Source organism: Cynocephalus volans, chromosome 7 (genome assembly GCF_027409185.1).
Source record: "Cynocephalus volans isolate mCynVol1 chromosome 7, mCynVol1.pri, whole genome shotgun sequence".
NCBI lineage: Eukaryota > Metazoa > Chordata > Mammalia > Dermoptera > Cynocephalidae > Cynocephalus > Cynocephalus volans.
The window spans coordinates 160,936,134-160,954,161 of NC_084466.1; the positions used below are offsets into that span (position 1 = coordinate 160,936,134).

The 18,028-nt window shown below is 55.9% G+C and overlaps 1 protein-coding gene across 18 annotated transcripts in view; it reads left to right on the top strand.

Moving 5' to 3' along the window:
- JAKMIP3 (Janus kinase and microtubule interacting protein 3) overlaps positions 1-18,028 on the top strand; it is a 76,390-nt gene that overhangs the window by 53,165 nt on the left and 5,197 nt on the right. For 8 of the 18 annotated variants that reach the window (XM_063101945.1, XM_063101940.1, XM_063101942.1 and 5 more), the window contains 8 exons: positions 1,619-1,702; positions 2,742-2,804; positions 4,701-4,799; positions 5,868-5,966; positions 6,051-6,104; positions 10,462-10,527; positions 11,278-11,346; positions 11,437-11,514. In XM_063101945.1, the coding sequence (XP_062958015.1) occupies positions 1,619-1,702; positions 2,742-2,804; positions 4,701-4,799; positions 5,868-5,966; positions 6,051-6,104; positions 10,462-10,527; positions 11,278-11,346; positions 11,437-11,514 (612 nt within the window). Of the gene's footprint in view, positions 1-1,618; positions 1,703-2,741; positions 2,805-4,700; positions 4,800-5,867; positions 5,967-6,050; positions 6,111-10,461; positions 10,528-11,277; positions 11,347-11,436; positions 11,515-18,028 lie in introns of all 18 variants that reach the window. The other 10 variants (XM_063101939.1, XM_063101943.1, XM_063101941.1 and 7 more) reach the window with 3 other exon arrangements.

Here is an 18,028-nt window from a genome sequence, read left to right on the forward strand (position 1 = left end):
GCCGAGACGCACCGTCGGGGGCGACTTTCCCTCCTCTGGCTTGAAAGTTGGAGATGAGAATGCAGAGGTATTTATTTGCATAACGGGGGACTTTAAATCTTCCCTTTTTGACTTTTTGGGCTTAATTTTTGCACAATCCTTGGAGAAAGGAAAACGTCAGGCAAAGTCTCCATTCAGAGCATCGTAAAGCCCAGTGGCCCAGGGAGGCTAAGGGCATGACGGGCCGAGCCTTCTGCCTCACAGCAGAGACCGCCGTCCTCGTGGCCAGTCTCACCTGGGAGCTGGAAGAGCTGGAGGAAGAATCCCGTCTTCCCTTTTTTCAGAGACATTTGATTGGGAGCCACATAAAGGCAATGAACTTAGAACATTCTGCTTGGAGAGTGAAAATGACCAAATTGCATTTAAAAGATTTTTGGATGACATTTAGAATCAGAGGAAAATCTGATGCAGAGAAGTACCACGTGATCACTTAAAAATTGGAAAATACAGGAAAGATTAATGAAGAAAATAGACCACTGATGATCCCACACAGCCTGATTCTGAACTAGAATTGGAACTGCCACCCCTCACTGTGCCAGCCGAGGAAGCCACACAGATAGTGAAAGGACTGTGGAGGTGGATAGGAGAAGACATGGACGTGGGCGTGGGCCTGTCTCTTACGTGGTCCCAAGACTGTGGGTGGCTGATGGCCCCCCAGGGCTCAGCCTCCCCACCTGGAAACAGAGGGTTAGGACTATCTTGACTTCCCTCTCCGCTCCAGGATTCTCCAACCCAAGCCTCCACGGCTGTTACTGCAGCCTCTTGAGGGAGAGAAGAGGCCGGGGAAGGAGGGCTGGGACCCAGTGGATGTGACCCAAAGGGGGCCCAGAGCTCCATGAGCACCACCACAGGCCATTCATTTGGTCCTTCTCTCCCGGAGATGATGGACCCTCAGACCCTGTACACAGCTGTCCGCAAACACTGTCATCCACTGGCCCTGAAAGCTGTTCCCATGAGGTGGCAGAGGGTAAAATGCCCCGTGGCTTGGACCCTGTAAAAGCAAATTAAATCAAGCAGCCCAGCCCCCGGCTGGAAGCCCAGGTGTTGCTCGGGAGGGACTTCACCCACAGTGCTGCCTGGTAAAGCTCAGGGCTTGTACTCCAGATGGAACAGGCTCTGGGGAAAGTGGGCTAAGGAACCAAAATGCAGAAAAGGCAGCAAACCCAGGGCCAGCAAAGGGCAGATCCACTCAGAAAGCCCCTCTGTGTGTGTCACGGTCACCCAAGGAGACTAAAGCGAACCCGCTCTTGCTGGTACCTGGCAGGGCTGAGCACAGAGCAGACTCGGGCCTCCTCGGCTGTTTCGTCCTGTAAACTAGGATTCTGCCTAACAGGTTCTCAAACTTAATCTACAGACCTTCCCCCGCTTGTGGTCTAAGTGAGACCACTTGCTTCAAACCAGCCTTTAAGTTCTTCCTTTCTTAGAAAGCCTCTTTTCCAGAGGAGTGAATGGTCACTTCTCAATGAGCAAAGCCAAAGGCAGACAGAGTCCTCTGAAGTCTCCATCTGTGTGAGCTGGTCCTGTCGGCGTGCACCTGGCTTTTAGAGAAAATTTGATGTATCTTTTCTCCATCCTACAGACCCGCGAGCAGCTACAAGCAGAAGTACAGAGAGCCCAGACGCAGATACAGGACCTGGAGAAGGCCCTGGCTGAGCAGGGGCAGGTGAGCCTCGCCGGGGCGCTTGTGGGGGCCTGGGGGCCTCCTCCCCCATGCAGGGTGGCTGGGAGGGTGGCTGTACATGGGTGCGTACATGGGTAGGGATGACTCGGCTGCACACTGAGGATGAGCAGCTTTAGCACGCTCTACAGTGTATATATCACACCGCAATAAAAAATTCTAAAACCCAGAGGGAACGTGGGTCTAGCAGAATTCCCTGGTGGCCTTGCTGAAGGCAGGGGTCTGCCTGACCATCACGGCCTCTCCTGGAAGGAGAAGGCGGCCAGGGTGGTTGGGAAACCAGCCAGAGGAGGGGACACCGCCTCCCTCATGCACAGAGGTGGATCCTTCAAGCTCTACAGGAACTCACAGAGGACTCTGGGGAGAGTAAATCCGAGATGCAGTCCCGTGCCTGGGGAAACCAGGTTTCTCCCAACACCTGCTTTATACCAGAAATGCTGCTGGTGGACCCAAGGGTTTCCAGACGGGAGAGGATATGCTGAGGACATAGAACTTCCTCCCGAGGTCAGGCCTTGAGGCTGGGTCGGCGAGGCGTCCACATGCCAAGTGACAGCATGAGCCCAGTCTGCCCATGAGTACCAAGCATGGAGGAGACAGGACGCCCACCCTAAGGAGACTGCCCTCCTCTTGAGCCTGAGACCCCTCAATCTCCAGCCAAGCCCCAGCGCCTGCTGGCCCCACATCAGGGTCCCTTGGCCCTGGGGCATCCACACAGGCCACGTGCTGCTGGGTACCGGGCAGGGGGTACTGTCCGTGGGTGACACACAGGGTCCTTGAGGGGTCCTCCTGGAGCAGGACTGCCTCTGCTTATTCACTGTCCAGGACTCTCTAAGAAAATGGGTAAAAACACAGGTTTTCACTTTCTATGATGTGAACTGTCATTAGGTGGTTATTTCAGAAGCTGAGTGTTGAATCCTTTCAGGGTTGACATTTTCTCTCCTGCCAAATCACAGTTTAAATGTTGGCTTCATAAATTTGTCCTGCAGTAATTTATGTATTTCTCCATTTCAATTCCATTTCCAAGGATATGAAGTGGATTGAGGAGAAGCAAGCGCTGTATCGAAGAAACCAGGAGCTTGTGGAAAAGGTAAGGCGACCCGCCCAGGGTCTGGCAAGAGTTGCTCTGTGCACACAGGAGTGCGGTGGGCCCTGTGGGCTGGCGGGGCGGGGCTCGGCAGAGGTCCCCTGACCTCCCCGTCACCGGGCCACTTCTGTGTTCTCATTCCTGCGGGAGCCATCAGGAGCCCCGGCCACCTGTCCCCCTCTGCATCCCAGACGTGGGAACAGCCCGGATGGAGGAGCTGGGTTTGTCCTCCCGGAGTCTCCGCAGCATCCCGATGCGCGTTTCTTTGTGCTGATGGGTTCTGCAGACGGGAGGGGTAGAGAACCTCTGTGAAGGAGTGGCGCTGTCGAAACCTCTGGGGTCCGCCCACCTGGGAGCCCCGTCGGGTCAGGAAACTCCACCTGTAGCAGTGTTCGCTGTGGAGTTTGCGGGGTCCTCGAGGAAGAGTGCCGCAGGCCGGGCCTGGGTTTTAGTTTCTGGCTGAGCAGTTGTGTGCTTCTGACTTGGCCGTGCTTCACCTGGCAGCAGCCCTGGGTGTGGGCTCCCTTGGCCATCATGGGTGGGGGTCCTGTGTGGCACCCTCCCCACCGGCAGCTGGCAGCCACCTTGTCCATGGCAGAGCCCTTGCTGAGGAGGCAGCAGGCTCCCCCGGCAGGGTGCAGCCCTTCCAGGGAAGAGCCGGGACCTCAGGCGCTCACAGCTGTGCTGCACGCTATCCCGACGAGCTTCAGACAAACAAGAAGCCTCCACACCAAGCCCTGGGGGCCACTGTCTGGCCAAAGGCCCATCGTGCCCTCTCCCCAAAGCCAGCAGTCCCTCATGGGGTCATGCTCTGGGTTCAGTTCAAGTCTTGAATGGTGAACGACACACACGTGCTTCCTGTAGACACTCTGCACACCTCCTAAATCAGGACAGCTCTTTCTGTGGGGCTTGCATACACACTTACACATATCACACTTAAATGCACATGTGCACATGCTAACACTCATATGCAGTTAAACACATCACACTTAACTGCTGCCATGCACACACAGACACTCGTGCGCACTTAAGCCCACGCACACGTAAGCACATGCACATAAATGCTGCAGGCACACATAAGGCCTGTGCTCTTCTCTGGCTACTAGGGCGCTGATCACCCTTCTGGCCTGAAGCTGCTTCACCACAGCCCGGCTACGAGTGCAGCATGGAGCCAGCTCATGCCCAAGCGGCTCACCCAGGGGGTACCAGTGCTCCCGGACCCATCTTGTCTAATTCCCTGAGCATCAGAGCAGGTCCCTTAGTCCCCCAACTTTGGTTCGGGGGGATAGACGCAGCTGTCTGCCCATGGTGGACACCCTGCCGCATGGAGCTGCTGAGGACATGTTCCATGGCTGCATCATGTTTACCCTTTGGAAGTCATGGGCCTCTCACATCTGGTTCACTCGTTATGGGTTCTGTTTAAACAGTCCTTTAATCAGCACAGTACATTCTGGAGCATGGTCAGGCAGCCCTGGCACCCAGTCCTTCCGTCGGCAGCCGTGTACCCTCAGGCTCCAGGCCAGCCTGGGTTTTGAGGAGTGCCAGGGTGCCTGATGTTAACATTGTGCCCTGAACAGCCCCCTCTGCCCTGTCTCTGCTCAGATGGCTGGGCCTGGCTCAGGGCTACTTCTCCAGCTTCCAGCCTCCCCTGTTCTCTGTGCCCAGCCCTGCCTGTCCAGCCCACCCCCTCCCCCGTTTAACCAAGGGGTGGGGGCTCACCCCATCTCACTAGGATGGACCCAAGTGCACTCAGGCTGGCATGAGAGCTAGGGCTGCACGCACACCTTGAAGAGCTTCCAGGGGGCAGGGCGCCTGCCAGGCAGCGGTCCCCATGCACGGCCAGCAGCTGTGCATGAGACAGAGCCAGACTCCTCACCTCATGTGTCTTTTATTTTACAGATTAAACAAATGGAGACAGAAGAGGCTCGGTTAAAACACGAAGTCCAGGATGCTAAGGACCAGAACGAGCTGCTGGAGTTCAGGATCCTGGAGCTGGAGGTGGGTGGACTGCGTGGCCAGCTCCCCAGCCTAGGCTGCAGCTCCCCTCCTGCTGCTAAGTGGTGACAGTGGTGACCACCTGGTGCTGTCACCCCTCGACTACGTGGCCAGCACCCCGGCCTCGGCTGCAGCCCCCTCCTGCTGCTGAGGACAGTGGTGACCACCTGGTGCTGTCACCCCTCAGAGCTGGGGTGAGCACAGGACTGTGGGTTGGGGCTCCTGCCTTGGCCTTCCTAATACACACGGGCCCTTGGCCATGAACCCAAAAAGCCAGGCTGGGAAGCAGAGGGCGAATGTCTGTGAACCGCGCGTCTCCCCCACAAGGGACTGGCCAGCTATGCAGAGAAAATGTAAATCTGGGATCTGACCTGCAGGGCTCAGCGTCATGAAGGGAAAACTGTGGGGCCTGAGTGACCAGGGCGGTGTCCTCAGCGTGTCACTGTGGTGGCAGCTGCCTCTGCTGATGAGGAGTGGCAGGGCTGGTGCCTGAGCCTCGGCGGTCAGTCCAGCAGATGTTTGTTTCTTCCTCATGTAAACCTGAGTGAGGGCTGTGGTGCCACACAGTGACCAGCCCATCGTGTGTGCCCTGCTGGTCCTGGCTCTGCATCCTCCATCCACCTCCCTGGTGGGGCTGGAGGGCTGTGCGGTAACTCTGGCAGACGACCATCCCTGTGACCTCCGGGGCTCCTGCCTGGGGTCCCGCCTGGGAGGATGGTGCCTCACCAGCCTGTGTCCTCGAGGGCTTGCTGTGCTCGGGCTCATGGCCCGTCATGACACACAAGATGCCACCTCTCTCTGAGTCTCCCAGCAGCCCCCTGGCGTTCACTGATGGATGAGCAGATGGGCTCTGGGCCAGGGCGTGATGGAGCTGGGGCCCTGCATGCCCGTCTGGGGTCAGGCACGTCCACTGAGGTTTCTGCCGCTGCCACCGCCACCTCCGGGGCTTAATTTTGCCTTTGTCCCTCCTTCGGTGGTCTTGCCATGTTTCCAGACCCCAGCAGCCCTTGTGGAGGGAGGAGACAGAGAGTGAGGGGCCCACTGTGCCCAGCCTTCTGCTCTCTGTCACAGGAGAGGGAGAGGAAGTCGCCCGCCATCAACTTCCACCACACGCCCTTCGTGGACGGCAAGAGCCCGCTCCAGGTGTACTGCGAGGCTGAAGGCGTGACGGTAAAGCCCTCCCCGTCTCCACCCCTTGCCCCCACCCTGGCTGCAGCTCACCCCTGGCCTGTCCCTTGTCTCTCTGCCTCCTAGGACATCCAGGTCCCAGAGCTGATGAAGAAGCTGGACATCCTGGGAGACAACGCCGTAAGTGTAGGTCGCTCTCCTGGCTTGTGCATGCCCCTAACGCCCACTGCCCCGGCCACCCCCATGTGCGTCAGGCCCCTGCAAGCCCCACCGTGGTCCTGCCAGAGGCCACCCTGCCCCAGGACCCTCCCAATGCCCAGGCCTGCCTAGAATGGGCCCCAGCATCTGGGAGAAACCCAGTCCTTTCTCATAGTGTGCCTTTGCCCGTCGGGGCTTCTGCAGTGCTGACCCCAGCTCTTCCAGCTAGTGATACTGCCAATCACATGTTCTCAGTTTCTGGAATCCTCTCAGTCTTTCAGCTATCCACACCCTCAGTGGGGATGTGGGATGTTGCTCTTAGACACACCAAGACTCCTAGGGGTTCCCACTTCCTTGGTTTTGAGGAAGAAGCAGAGTCCATAGATAATCTCCAAATCTCATTTGGGGCAGAGTTTCAGTTTGTGCAGGGAACTCATCAAAGGAATATCAATTACCAAGTGGGCAAGCAACTGAACCCTTTCTTCCCACCCTCCATCTTCATCCGTCCATTCGCTATCCTCCATCCTCCATTTATCCATCCATCCTCCATCCATCCTCCATCCATCCTCCGTCCATCCTCCGTCCATCCTCCATCCATCCTCCATCAATCTTCCATCCTCCATCCATCCTCTGTCCATCCTCCATCCATCCACCCATCCTCCGTCCATCCTCCATCATCCTCCGTCCATCCTCCATCATCCTCCATCCATCCTCCATCAATCTTCCATCCTCCATCAATCGTCCATCTTCCACCCATCCTCCGTCCATCCTCCATCCATCCTCCATCCATCCTCCATCATCCTCCATCCATCCTCCATCAATCCCCCATCCTCCATCAATCCTCCAACTTCCACCCATCCTCCATCCATCCTCCATCCATCTTCCATCCTCCATCAATCCTCCATCTTCCACCCATCCTCCGTCCATCCTCCATCCATCCTCCATCCATCCTCCATCATCCTCCATCCATCTTCCATCAATCCCCCATCCTCCATCAATCCTCCATCTTCCACCCATCCTCCGTCCATCCTCCATCCATCCTCCGTCCATCCTCCATCATCCTCCATCCATCCTCCATCAATCTTCCATCCTCCATCAATCCTCCATCTTCCACCCATCCTCCATCCATCCTCCATCCATCCTCCATCCATCCTCCGTCCATCCTCTGTCCATCCTGTCCATCCTTCATCCATCTTCCATCCATCCTCCATCCATCCTCTATCCATCCTCCATCCATCCTCCATCCTCCATCCATCCTCAGTCCATCCTCCATCCATCCACCCATCCTCCGTCCATCCTCCGTCATCCTCCGTCCATCCTCCATCATCCTCCGTCCATCCTCCATCCATCCTCCATCCATCCTCCATCATCCTCCATCCATCCGCCATCAATCCCCCATCCTCCATCAATCCTCCATCTTCCACCCATCCTCCATCCATCCTCCATCCATCCTCCGTCCATCCTCCGTCCATCCTCCGTCCATCCTCTGTCCATCCTCTGTCCATCCTTCATCCATCCTCCATCCATCCTCCATCCATCCTCCATCCTCCATCCATCCTCCGTCCATCCTCCATCCATCCACCCAACCTCCGTCCATCCTCCATCATCCTCCGTCCATCCTGCATCATCCTCCATCCATCCTCCATCAATCTTCCATCCTCCATCAATCCCCCATCCTCCATCCATCCTCCATCCATCCTCCATCCTCCGTCCATCATCCATCCTCCATCCTCCATCCATCCTCTGTCAATCTGTCCATCCTCCCTCCATCATCTGTCCATCTCCCATCCATCATCTGTCCATCCTCCATCCATCCATCTTCCATCCACCCTCCATTTATCCACCCATCCTCCATCCATCATCTGTTCATCCTCCATCCATCCTCCGTCAATCCTCCATTCTCCATCTTCCATCCATCCTCCATCCATCCTCCGTCCATCCCTTATCCATCCATCCATCCTTTATCCTCTGTCATCCATCCATCTATGTATCCGGCCATCCACCCACCCGTCCATCTTCCATCCTCTGTCATTCATCCGCCCCATCCATCCATCCTCCACCCATCCATCCACTTATCCTCTATTCATCCTTTATTCTGCCATCCACCCATCCATCATTTATCCATCCTCCATCTCACACAAGCTCTCCCACACCCTCCCTGAAGGACCCCTGTGTTGACAGGAATCCCTTCTCTCTGTGCCCACCTATCACCTGGAGCAGTGGGCAGCAGAGCAGGGAGGCTCTCCTGGCTGTGTCTTCCCCTCATTCAGACCTGGGGACTCCATCACAGCTGCGGTGGTGAGGGCACCACCCAGAGCAGGGACAGCTGTTGTCATGATGTGCTCTGGGGTCCAGTACTGGCTGTCAGCCCCCATCCTGGGAACTTGGAAAACATGTTGTGCACCCCTCTGATTCACAGTTGGAGAAACTGAGGCCCCAGAAGGCACCTGCCAATGGTCACAGAGCTGCTGTAGGGGCAGAGTGAGGGTGAGCCATGCTGTGCCCATCCTGGTTCAGGGCTCCTCCCCAGTCCTGTAGCTGCCCACTCAAGAGGGCCACTGAGCGTGACTGCCCTGGAGCCATCACATGGCCTCTGAGGTCATTCTGTGAAGAGTGCAGGGACAGAGGAGGGTGGGGACTGGAGGACACACAGCCAGATGTTAGTTACACTCAGGAGACCTGGAGACTCTTGGCAGTTCCTGCGGATGGGCCGAGGTCTGAGTGTGCGGTGGTTGTTCAGCGAACTTCAGGTGCATGTCCAGGCCTGGGACTGTGCTCATCCAGCCTGAGCCCATGGGTGCATGAGGTGGCCCAGTTTGTGAGGAATCAGGTGACCATCACCTTCACAGCCAGGGCATGCTAGTGCTGTAGCCACTGCCCAGACTAGCCCCGGTGAAAGCTGCAGCCTCCAACCTGGTTGTGTAAACAAATGAACCCCAGAGATCCCCCACCTGCCTTGGTTTCCTCAAAAGCCAGGGCCCTGGGAGCAGGGTGGAGAGGCTGATGGGGGGCAGAATGGGTGTCTGCCCTCTGTGACAGGCGGTGCTCACTGCTGGGCTGCAGGGGAACGGGTCACTTGGGAAAGGAAAAGCAGGTGGCACTTTGCCGCAGCTGGGGCATCAGGGTGCAGCCACTACCAGGTGGGAGTCAGAGGACCAGGCTGCTCACAAAGAGAGATGTTAAGGGCCCTTCAGCCTCCTGTAACCACGTCCAGGTTTCAGCCTGCCTTAACAGCATCCAGGTAGATTTCCTCAGTCACCCTGAAGCCACCTGCTCAGCTCCTTATCTTCATCGTCCTGCCCATCAGATGAAGTGTGGGAAAGGCCTGCCCTGGGAGAGGGCGTGTGGCCAGGAGGCGGCCAGCTGCCCGGGAGCAGGAGGGACGAGGAGCCCTAGCAGGAGGAGGCCCCCACACAGCGCCGGGTCAGGAGCGCAGCTGCCTGGGGACGGGGCCTGCCTCTGCCTGCAGCAGCTGGTATCAGTCACCAGCTCCTGCCCCGGGAGATCCTGCGCTGACTTCAGGGGTGGGGGGCTGGCAAGAAACACCGCGCCTAGGGAGCTCGCACTCCAGGGGGAGAACGGCAGGGATGGAATCCTCTGAGTGACCCGGCCCTGCATCAGGGAAGTTCTGGGGGAGGACAGTGCGAGGGCCCCCTCCCCAGCAGTGACCCTGGCAGCCCTCCCTGCTCCAGCTCTTGCCCTGCCCGTCCTCCTCCTGGCTGCCCCTTGAGGTGGGGCCGGGCAGCCCTGGTCCTTATGTGGGGCAGTGGGGTCTGAGCCTGTGAAGTGCCCCCATCCTCTGAGGATGCTCATTGGCCCCAAATCCAGACTCATCCTGCCCAGAAGGACCACCCAGTGGGCCCCTTGGGACAAAGTGTGAATAAGACATGCAGAAAAAAGGCAAGAACACCAGGGATTGGAGCCATTTCTTAGCCATCAATACTCGGTTTCCCAGTGGTGCTTTAATAATTCATGGCTGTGTATGCAGAGTGCAGGCCTTAAGCAACACAAGACAGACACAGAGAGTGGGGACGCATCTGTCACTGGGATGTGGCCACGGCCTGCTCACATCCCTGGTTAACTTAGGCCATCGTCGTGGTTACCAGCAGTGAGAGCATGACATGGGCAGTGCCCCAGAGTAAAAGCCAAGAGCAAAGGTCATCAGAGATCCCACGATCCCAGCTGGTGAGGGGGGTTGGGTTTAGTAAAAGTGTCTCTTAGCACTAGCCCCCTCCCCGCACTCCCAGCGTCCCTCTGTCAGCCTAACGTGCGTCCGTCATTCAGCCCCACCACGGAAGGTGCTGCCTCTGACACACCTGTGCTCTGCTTTTGGGTGCAGAATCTGACCAATGAGGAGCAAGTGATTGTCATTCAAGCCAGGACAGTCCTGACCTTGGCCGAAAAGGTAACAGTGACTGTGCGGTCGCTCAGCAGACGGCTGGCTCCTGCGAGTCTCCCTGGGAGGAGGGGCTTCAGGAGTCAGGGTAGGGGTCCACTACGTCCTGTCTGCTGCAGGAGGTCTGGCATGCATAGATCCAACAGCTGCCACTGAGCATGTTGGCAGAGGACAGATTCAGCCAGACCTTGTCCCACACCAACTCTGCCTCAGTTTCCTCCCAAAGGCTGGAAGCTGTGGCGGGGCTGTAAAACCGGCAATGTTCTCTGTTTCACCTACCAAGACCCACCTCTGGGGGCCACCCAGCCCACCAGCCTGGCCCCCGTCACCCAGACCTGCCTGGTGGGCTGGCTGTCAGCGCCCGTCTTTAGGCCTTCTGCAGCAAGGGAAGTGGTGCTCCTGGCAAACAGGTTCAGAGGAGCAGGCCACCCCTCCCCCCGCCTCTCCTGGTGAGATGAGCAGAGGCACCAGCTCCTGCTGCACCCCAAGCCAACGCCCTCCTCTCCTGAGGAAGACATGGGGCAGGGTGGGGGCAGACTGGACACCAGGCCGGGGAGGGGGCCCGGACCTGGCCTGCAGCAGGATGCACAGAGCTCACACCAGCCCAGCCCTGACTCCTGGGTGAGGAGGGGAAGAAGACCCAGGCCTCCCTCACTGCTGTGCCAGGCTGTCTCCACAGAGCTGGGGGTAGGGGAGGCATCGGAGCCCGTGGGGGTGACCAGGGGGTCACTGTCACTATCATGTCCTGTTTGTGCCCAGTGGCTCCAGCAGATCGAAGAGACGGAGTTGGCACTGCAGCGGAAGATGGCAGATCTGGAGAGCGAGAAGGTTGGTGGGCGTCTCCCCGCAGGGCCCAGCAGCACGGCGTCACCAGGCCCAGGCGCCCGAGGCCGAGACACGGGTCCGCTTGTGTTTCAGGAGCTGTTCAGTAAACAGAAGGGCTATCTGGATGAGGAGCTGGACTACAGAAAGCAGTCCTTGGACCAAGCCCACAAGGTAAGAGAAACGAGGCTGCTGGGCCCCCGGCGGGGGATCTGAGGTAGAAATGGGCAAAGCCACTCACACGCCCGAGCTGGGTCTCAGGTGCCATGGGGCTCAGCCTCAGAGCCCTGCCTGGGAAATGCCTGGCTCGGCTCGTGTGGCCACCTGGGGTCATTCTCTGCCTTCTCTCCCCGGAGACCCCTTTCTGGGTGAGCTCTGAGGACGTTTTACTGCCCTATCAGCAAACGCTTCAACTAAGGAGTGCAGACGCAGAAGCCTAACTCGCGTGGGTATTTGCAGTGAGCTGACAAAATAGAATTCATTGAAAAATGGTGTACTTACGGGTTAACTGAGCACCATTGAATGTTTATGTGACATCATCTACTGGGGCCTCTTGCCACTGTTCATCTCCCTCTCGGAGAGGTGCCAGCTTCAGCTGTGTGGCGCACGTCCCACCACCCCCTGAGCGACCATTTCTCCCGCTGATAGAACAAGAGGTCATGTTTCCGTCTCAGGTTAACACTGAGATCTCGGAAATTCTCCACAGACACTTGTATCTATCACTGTGAATCAATCCTCACTAAAATCCATTTGCAAACAGGAAAAGAATTCTTTCTGTTTCAAGATGGTTCCTGAACCCAAATCCAGTATTGCCTCATAGCTGCTCAAATTAGCATGACAAAGGCACAGAAGCCAGCTGGGAGGCTTCCCATGTGTCCTTCTGGCAATTAGCTACACCTGCAGTTTAATGTCACCCTACAAGCCATGTGCCTCTGTCTCCCCCAACTGCTAAGTCCTTAAAGGCAGAGAGCATGCTGCAGCCGCAGACTGGTGTGGGATTTGGAGCATGACAGCTCTGAGCTTAGCCCTCGGCCACTGAGGCTGATGACACGGCCCTCACGGTAAATGGAGACATTAGTTCCACCTCCTGGACTTGTGGAAAGTGGGTCCCTGCGGCATCAGCACAGGCAGCTTTTACTGCCGGCTGGGAAGCTGGTGGCTCCACGTTTCTGCTGTCCCTATCAGGGGCGCAGGGATGCTGGGCGGGGGCACCACCTGAGCATAGGGTGGGCTTCCTGTGGGTTGGGGGGGGTACCCCTTTCAGTGGAGGGAGGGACAAGGGCAGGAGAGTCAGGAGGAGTGGCCTCCTGACCTTATAGGCTCTTAGGTCCTTTGTGCCTCCCTTGTCCACATAACACAGGGACGTGACAGGGACATGTGCAATCATCAACCAGGACCGAGCAGAAGGTGTCAGCCACCCACCCCCTCAGGTGCAGCGGCGGTCCTTAAGGCCACAAACATTACTAGTTTGTGGTGGTAGTATGCATCGCGCCGTCACAGCGCCGGCCCAGCCAGGCCCTGACTCTGCAGAGAGGCCTGACTGGCTCTTCACTTGGACCTTTGTAAACTGAGCAGCAGGACTGCATGATGAGAGCGCTCTGTAGTCACACACAGGCGGCTTCAGTGTAGAGCACGGCCTGCAGCCGAGACAGCCTTTGGGCATGCATGTGGGTGCTGCCTGCTTCCAGCCCCTCTGTGGGGAACTGAGGAAGCCAGCAGCTGTTCGGCTGGCTTTTCTGCTACAACCGTCTGCTCATAAGCAGAGGGCTTGGTCTTACCCTATTTTGTCTGCTGTGGCTAAGATGCGCATAGAACATTTCTAAGTTGAAAACTCAGTTTGAAAACTAGGTTCTCCTGTTAGGAGCTACCAGGCAGCCCTGATAGGAGCCCCTGTATTTCCATACCATAGACACTGTCATACCTCTGTGATTGCACAACCAACTAGCTGTCTCCCCACTGGACTCCCTTTCACGTGAAGGAAGATACTACCAAGAGGATGCTCAGGCCCTGGTCTATAGGCAGATAAATATCACCACCAGGACACTCACCTGGGCATCCAGCCCGGCAGGCAGGGCCCTGGCCTTTATGCCTGTGAGGAGACCTACTCAGCCACTCAAAGCAGAGGAAGGTTGGCTTGGATGAAAATGCACACTCTTGGGGCCCAGTTGACATTGGGAGCTGTCAGAGTGGTGATGATGATGATGGTGATGATGGTGATGGTGATGGTGGTAATGATGGTGGTGGTGGTGGTGATGGTGATGATGGTGATGATGGTGGTGGTGGTGGTGGTGATGGTGGTGGTGGTGATGGTGATGGTGGTGGTGATGGTGTGGTGGTGGTGATGGTGGTGATGGTGATGATGGTGGTGATGATGGTGATGGTGGTGGTGGTGGTGGTGATGGTGGTGGTGGTGATGGTGATGGTGATGGTGGTGGTGATGGTGTGGTGGTGGTGATGATGGTGATGCTGATGTTGGTGGTGGTGATGGTGTGGTGGTGGTGATGGTGGTGATGATGGTGATGCTGATGTTGGTGGTGGTGATGGTGGTGATGGTGGTGATGGTGGTGGTGGTGATGGTGGTGGTGATGATGGTGGTGGTGATGATGGTGGTGATGGTGGTGATGGTGGTGGTGGTGGTGATGGTGTGGTGGTGGTGGTGGTGATGTGGTAGTGGTGGTGGTGGTGGTGATGATGGTGGTGGTGATGGTGGTGGTGATGGTGGTGGTGGTGGTGGTGGTGGTGGTGGTGGTGATGGTGGTGGTGATGGTGGTGGTGGTGATGGTGGTGATGGTCGTGGTGGTGGTGGTGGTGGTGGTGATGGTGGTGGTGGTGATGGTGGCGGTGGTGATGGTGGCGGTGGTGATGTGGTGGTGGTGGTGATGGTGGTGGTGATGATGGTGGTGGTTGTGGTGGTGGTGGTAGTGGTGGTGGTGGTGGTGGTGGTGGTGGTGGTGGTGGTGATGATGGTGGTGATGGTGGTGGTGGTGGTGATGGTGGTGGTGGTGATGGTGGTGGTGGTGATGGTGGTGATTATTGTGGTGGTGGTGGTAGTGATGATGGTTATGATGGTGATATTGATGGTGGTATTGATGGTGATGATGGTAATGGTGGTGATATTTATGGTGATGGTGGTGGTAATGATAACGGTGATGGTGATGATGGTGATATTGATGGTGATGATGATGATGGTGATGATGGTGATGGTAGTGATGGTGGCAGTGATCATAATGATGGTAGTGATGGTGCTGGTGGTGATGGTGATATTGATGGCATTATAATGATGGTCTACTCATGAGAGCCCTTCCTATGTGGCAGGCACTGGTCTGGGCAGCCAGCCAAAGAGAAGTTGATAACCTGCCCAAGGTCACTCAGTTAGAGCGAATGTAGGAGTCAAATCTTGGCATTCTTCCCCAGTGCCCACAGCCCTGACCACCACACTAGGCACCTCTCTTTTCTGCACTCAGGGATGCAAATTCCTCACACAGAGGAACCAGGGCTCAAACACAGAGCCCTGCAGAGCAGAGCAGCCACTCCTGGCACCTGGCACCTGGCATCCTGGGTTGGGGAACCAGGCCCATTTCAGTCACTGTGGAAGCCACTGTGAGCCATGGGTTGCTTTAGAGGCATATTCCCTGGGTTTGAGGTCCAGCTCAGCCAGTAACCACTATAAAGATTGGGGATTCCAGTGAAACGCTTGGCATTGGGGCCTGGCCCTCGGCAAACTGTAAATGACCCTCCTGTTGTTATCGTTATTATTTCTGACCACCAAGTGTGTACATAATTGTGTGGGAGCAGCTCACAGAGCTCCCAGCTATGCTTACTGGGCCACTGTTCTCACAGTCTCCTCTGAGTGCCAAAAGTCAGCACTTGGGTAAGTTGGCCCCCAGCAGTGGCAAGGCTGAGTCCTTTCAGGCTGCCTGGACCCTGCACAGTACAGAGCATGCCTGCAAACTCTCCCTTCCTCTGGTGGAGGGTAGACCCCAGGCCCAGGATGCCCAGCCAGGCCACTTGGCTGGAAGGGCCTGATTTGGCCTTAACTTTTCACGTGGTCATCTTGGCCCTCTCTGTTCTGGCCAGAAGGAAGCTGATGCAAGGATGCCTGGTCCCCACACTGCAGCCAATCGGACACTCCTCTCCTTAGCACCCCCTGGGTGGGATCCCAACTGCTCTCAGATAAAGAGAAAACTCCTACAAGGTCCAAGTCCCCTGCCTCCCTGCTTCGGCTCAGCCTCGGTCCCCTCTTCTGCTCCGTGGCCTCCTCACCCCCTCATTCTACCCATGCTACTCCCTGGCACAGATAGCTTCCCTCCCTGGGTGGCAGAGAACAGTGACCTCCCATTAGCCTCAAGTTGGGAGGGCTGAATCCAGCTGCCAGCCTCCCTGGGGATCTGTCTAGCCGGCAGGCATTCCCGTGGTGGCATAGCTGCCGCTGGAGGCTGTGGGACAGAGGCCTCCCCTTTGCCTCTGCTGTTCCCTCCCCCTGGAGTGCCCTCCCTTCCCCTCTCCTGCCTGCTCCTTACTGTCTCTTAAAGTCTGAGCCTAGCACATTGCCTCTGCTAGGAAACCTTCTCTAACACCCAGGGTGGTAACCCAACAGGCTCCACTCCCTTGGGACTCACCCCAACATAGAAATGGGTCTGTCCTCTTACTAGGCAAAGGAGGTACCATCTGTCACCATCTTGCCTTCTAGACCTGCACAACGCCTGGCAAATAACAGGTGCTTAGCAGTTGCTGAACAGGTGAAGGAGGAAAGGCTTGAGCAGAGGACAATGGAGTGGGAATTTTCAAACCCAGCTAACCTTGAGATAGGAAAAGGAAAAGAAATATTTCTTTTCTAAATATCATCTTTTTCTAAATGGAAGAATAGTAAATGTACAATTCTGATTTACAACACAGAAAAATCTGAGAAAGAAAAGAATTCATTGCATGCCCAGCACACAGAGCAAAACCATGCACATTTCAGTTTCTCTCCTTCTAGTGGGTTCTTTTTAGGCTAAATGTATATGTATACTTACATTTTTCTTACAAGACTGGGGTCTTCTTACACTTATTTGTAGCTCACTTTCCAAAATTTCTTATTAGAGACAGTAATCAGGCAAATGGTATTAAAATTTAAAGGTACAAAGGGACGTTTCCCTCCCATCCCTGTTCTTCAGACCCCAGGTGTCCCCAACAAAGCAGACCCTTCTTACAAGTTCTAGCACCTTCCAGGAGGTGCTGGCATAACCACGCATACGTGTGCACGTGCATTTACACGGACAGCCTTAGAACCGGAGCAGTAGCGTCGGTGCCTTGCAGCACACTGACTGCACACGTCGGCACTTCCCACCAGCCTGAACGGTAACTTGGTGCGAGCACTCCCTGGTTTATTAGTCCCTGTTTGCAGACACTGGGTTGTATCCACACATTTGCTGTCACCAGCAATGCAGCAATTTGTGTCATTTCTGATTTCTTTAAACATAAATATGAGTATGTCTGTCTGCAGGAAAAGTTCTTTTGTTTGGTCAAAGGATAAACACACTTAAGATTTTGTTGGGAACTGCCAGGTATTTCTCCCATAGTTGGTACAACTTACATCCCACACCTCCACCCTGCGATCTGTCAGCAAACACACGGGTCCTCACCAATCTGTTGTTGAAAGACGTCTCTTGGCTACTCGGAGCAGTCATAGTGTCTCCTAGCAAGCTCCATGCCAAGCCCGTCTGTACATGACTCCGCCCATCTGTATTTTTTCCTGCCTGTTCATATCTCTTCCCCACTTCTCTGTTATGTCTCTTCCCCACTTCTCTGTCATGTCTCTTCCCCACTTCTCTGTCATGTCTCTTCCCCACTTCTCTGTTACGTTGTTGGCCTCCTTCTGATAGACATCTCAGAGCTCCTGATAAGTTCAGGCGGCCAGCTCTTTGTCATCCATGGCAAACACGTTACTCAGGTTGTCAGTTCTTTGACTTTGGCCATTGTTTTGGAGACCGAACAGAATTTTTGTAATATGTAAAAAATTGATGGCCTAGGTTTTATTCCATAGTTTCAAGTTTTTCCTTCCGCAGATTATCAAATGTTTTCTTTCAGAATGTGTGTGTGTGTGTGTGCGCGCACGCGCGCGTGCAGTATAAAGAAGAAATTGAACTTTATTGATCTCCCAGATGATAGCCAGCCTCTCTGACATCGGCTCAGCAGGCCATCTTTTCTGCCCTGATGGCTTATAATAACAGTTCCCATTGTGAAACTGCACTGGGCCCAGAATCCATCCAGAGGAGTCTGGTGGGCTGTCCTGTGAGTGGCCACATGGCCCGCAGACCTGTCATATATATGTCCAGGAGACAGGGCCAGAGCAAAGAGAGCTTGGTGGGGGGAGGGGGAGGGCATCTTTCACAAGCCTGGGCACAGAGCTGCCCCAACTGCTTGCAAATTCCCTGTCAGCACACAGCCACCAGGCACTGGAACTCGAGTCTTGCCACATATTTGCAGAAGGTCCTATTAGTTCGACTTTCCCAGAGCCACCTGCCTCTGCCACCTCCAAGATAGCTGCTTCTGTGGGCACCAGGCAGTAGCCAGCCAGTCAGTGGCTCAGCCTGCCCCACAGTCCACAGGAGAGAAACATGGTGCTCACAGTAACAGCATTGCTGTGTGAAGCTGGCAGTGGGTGGGGAGGGCACTTCCTGTGAGACGCTGTGTGGGGGCCTCTTCC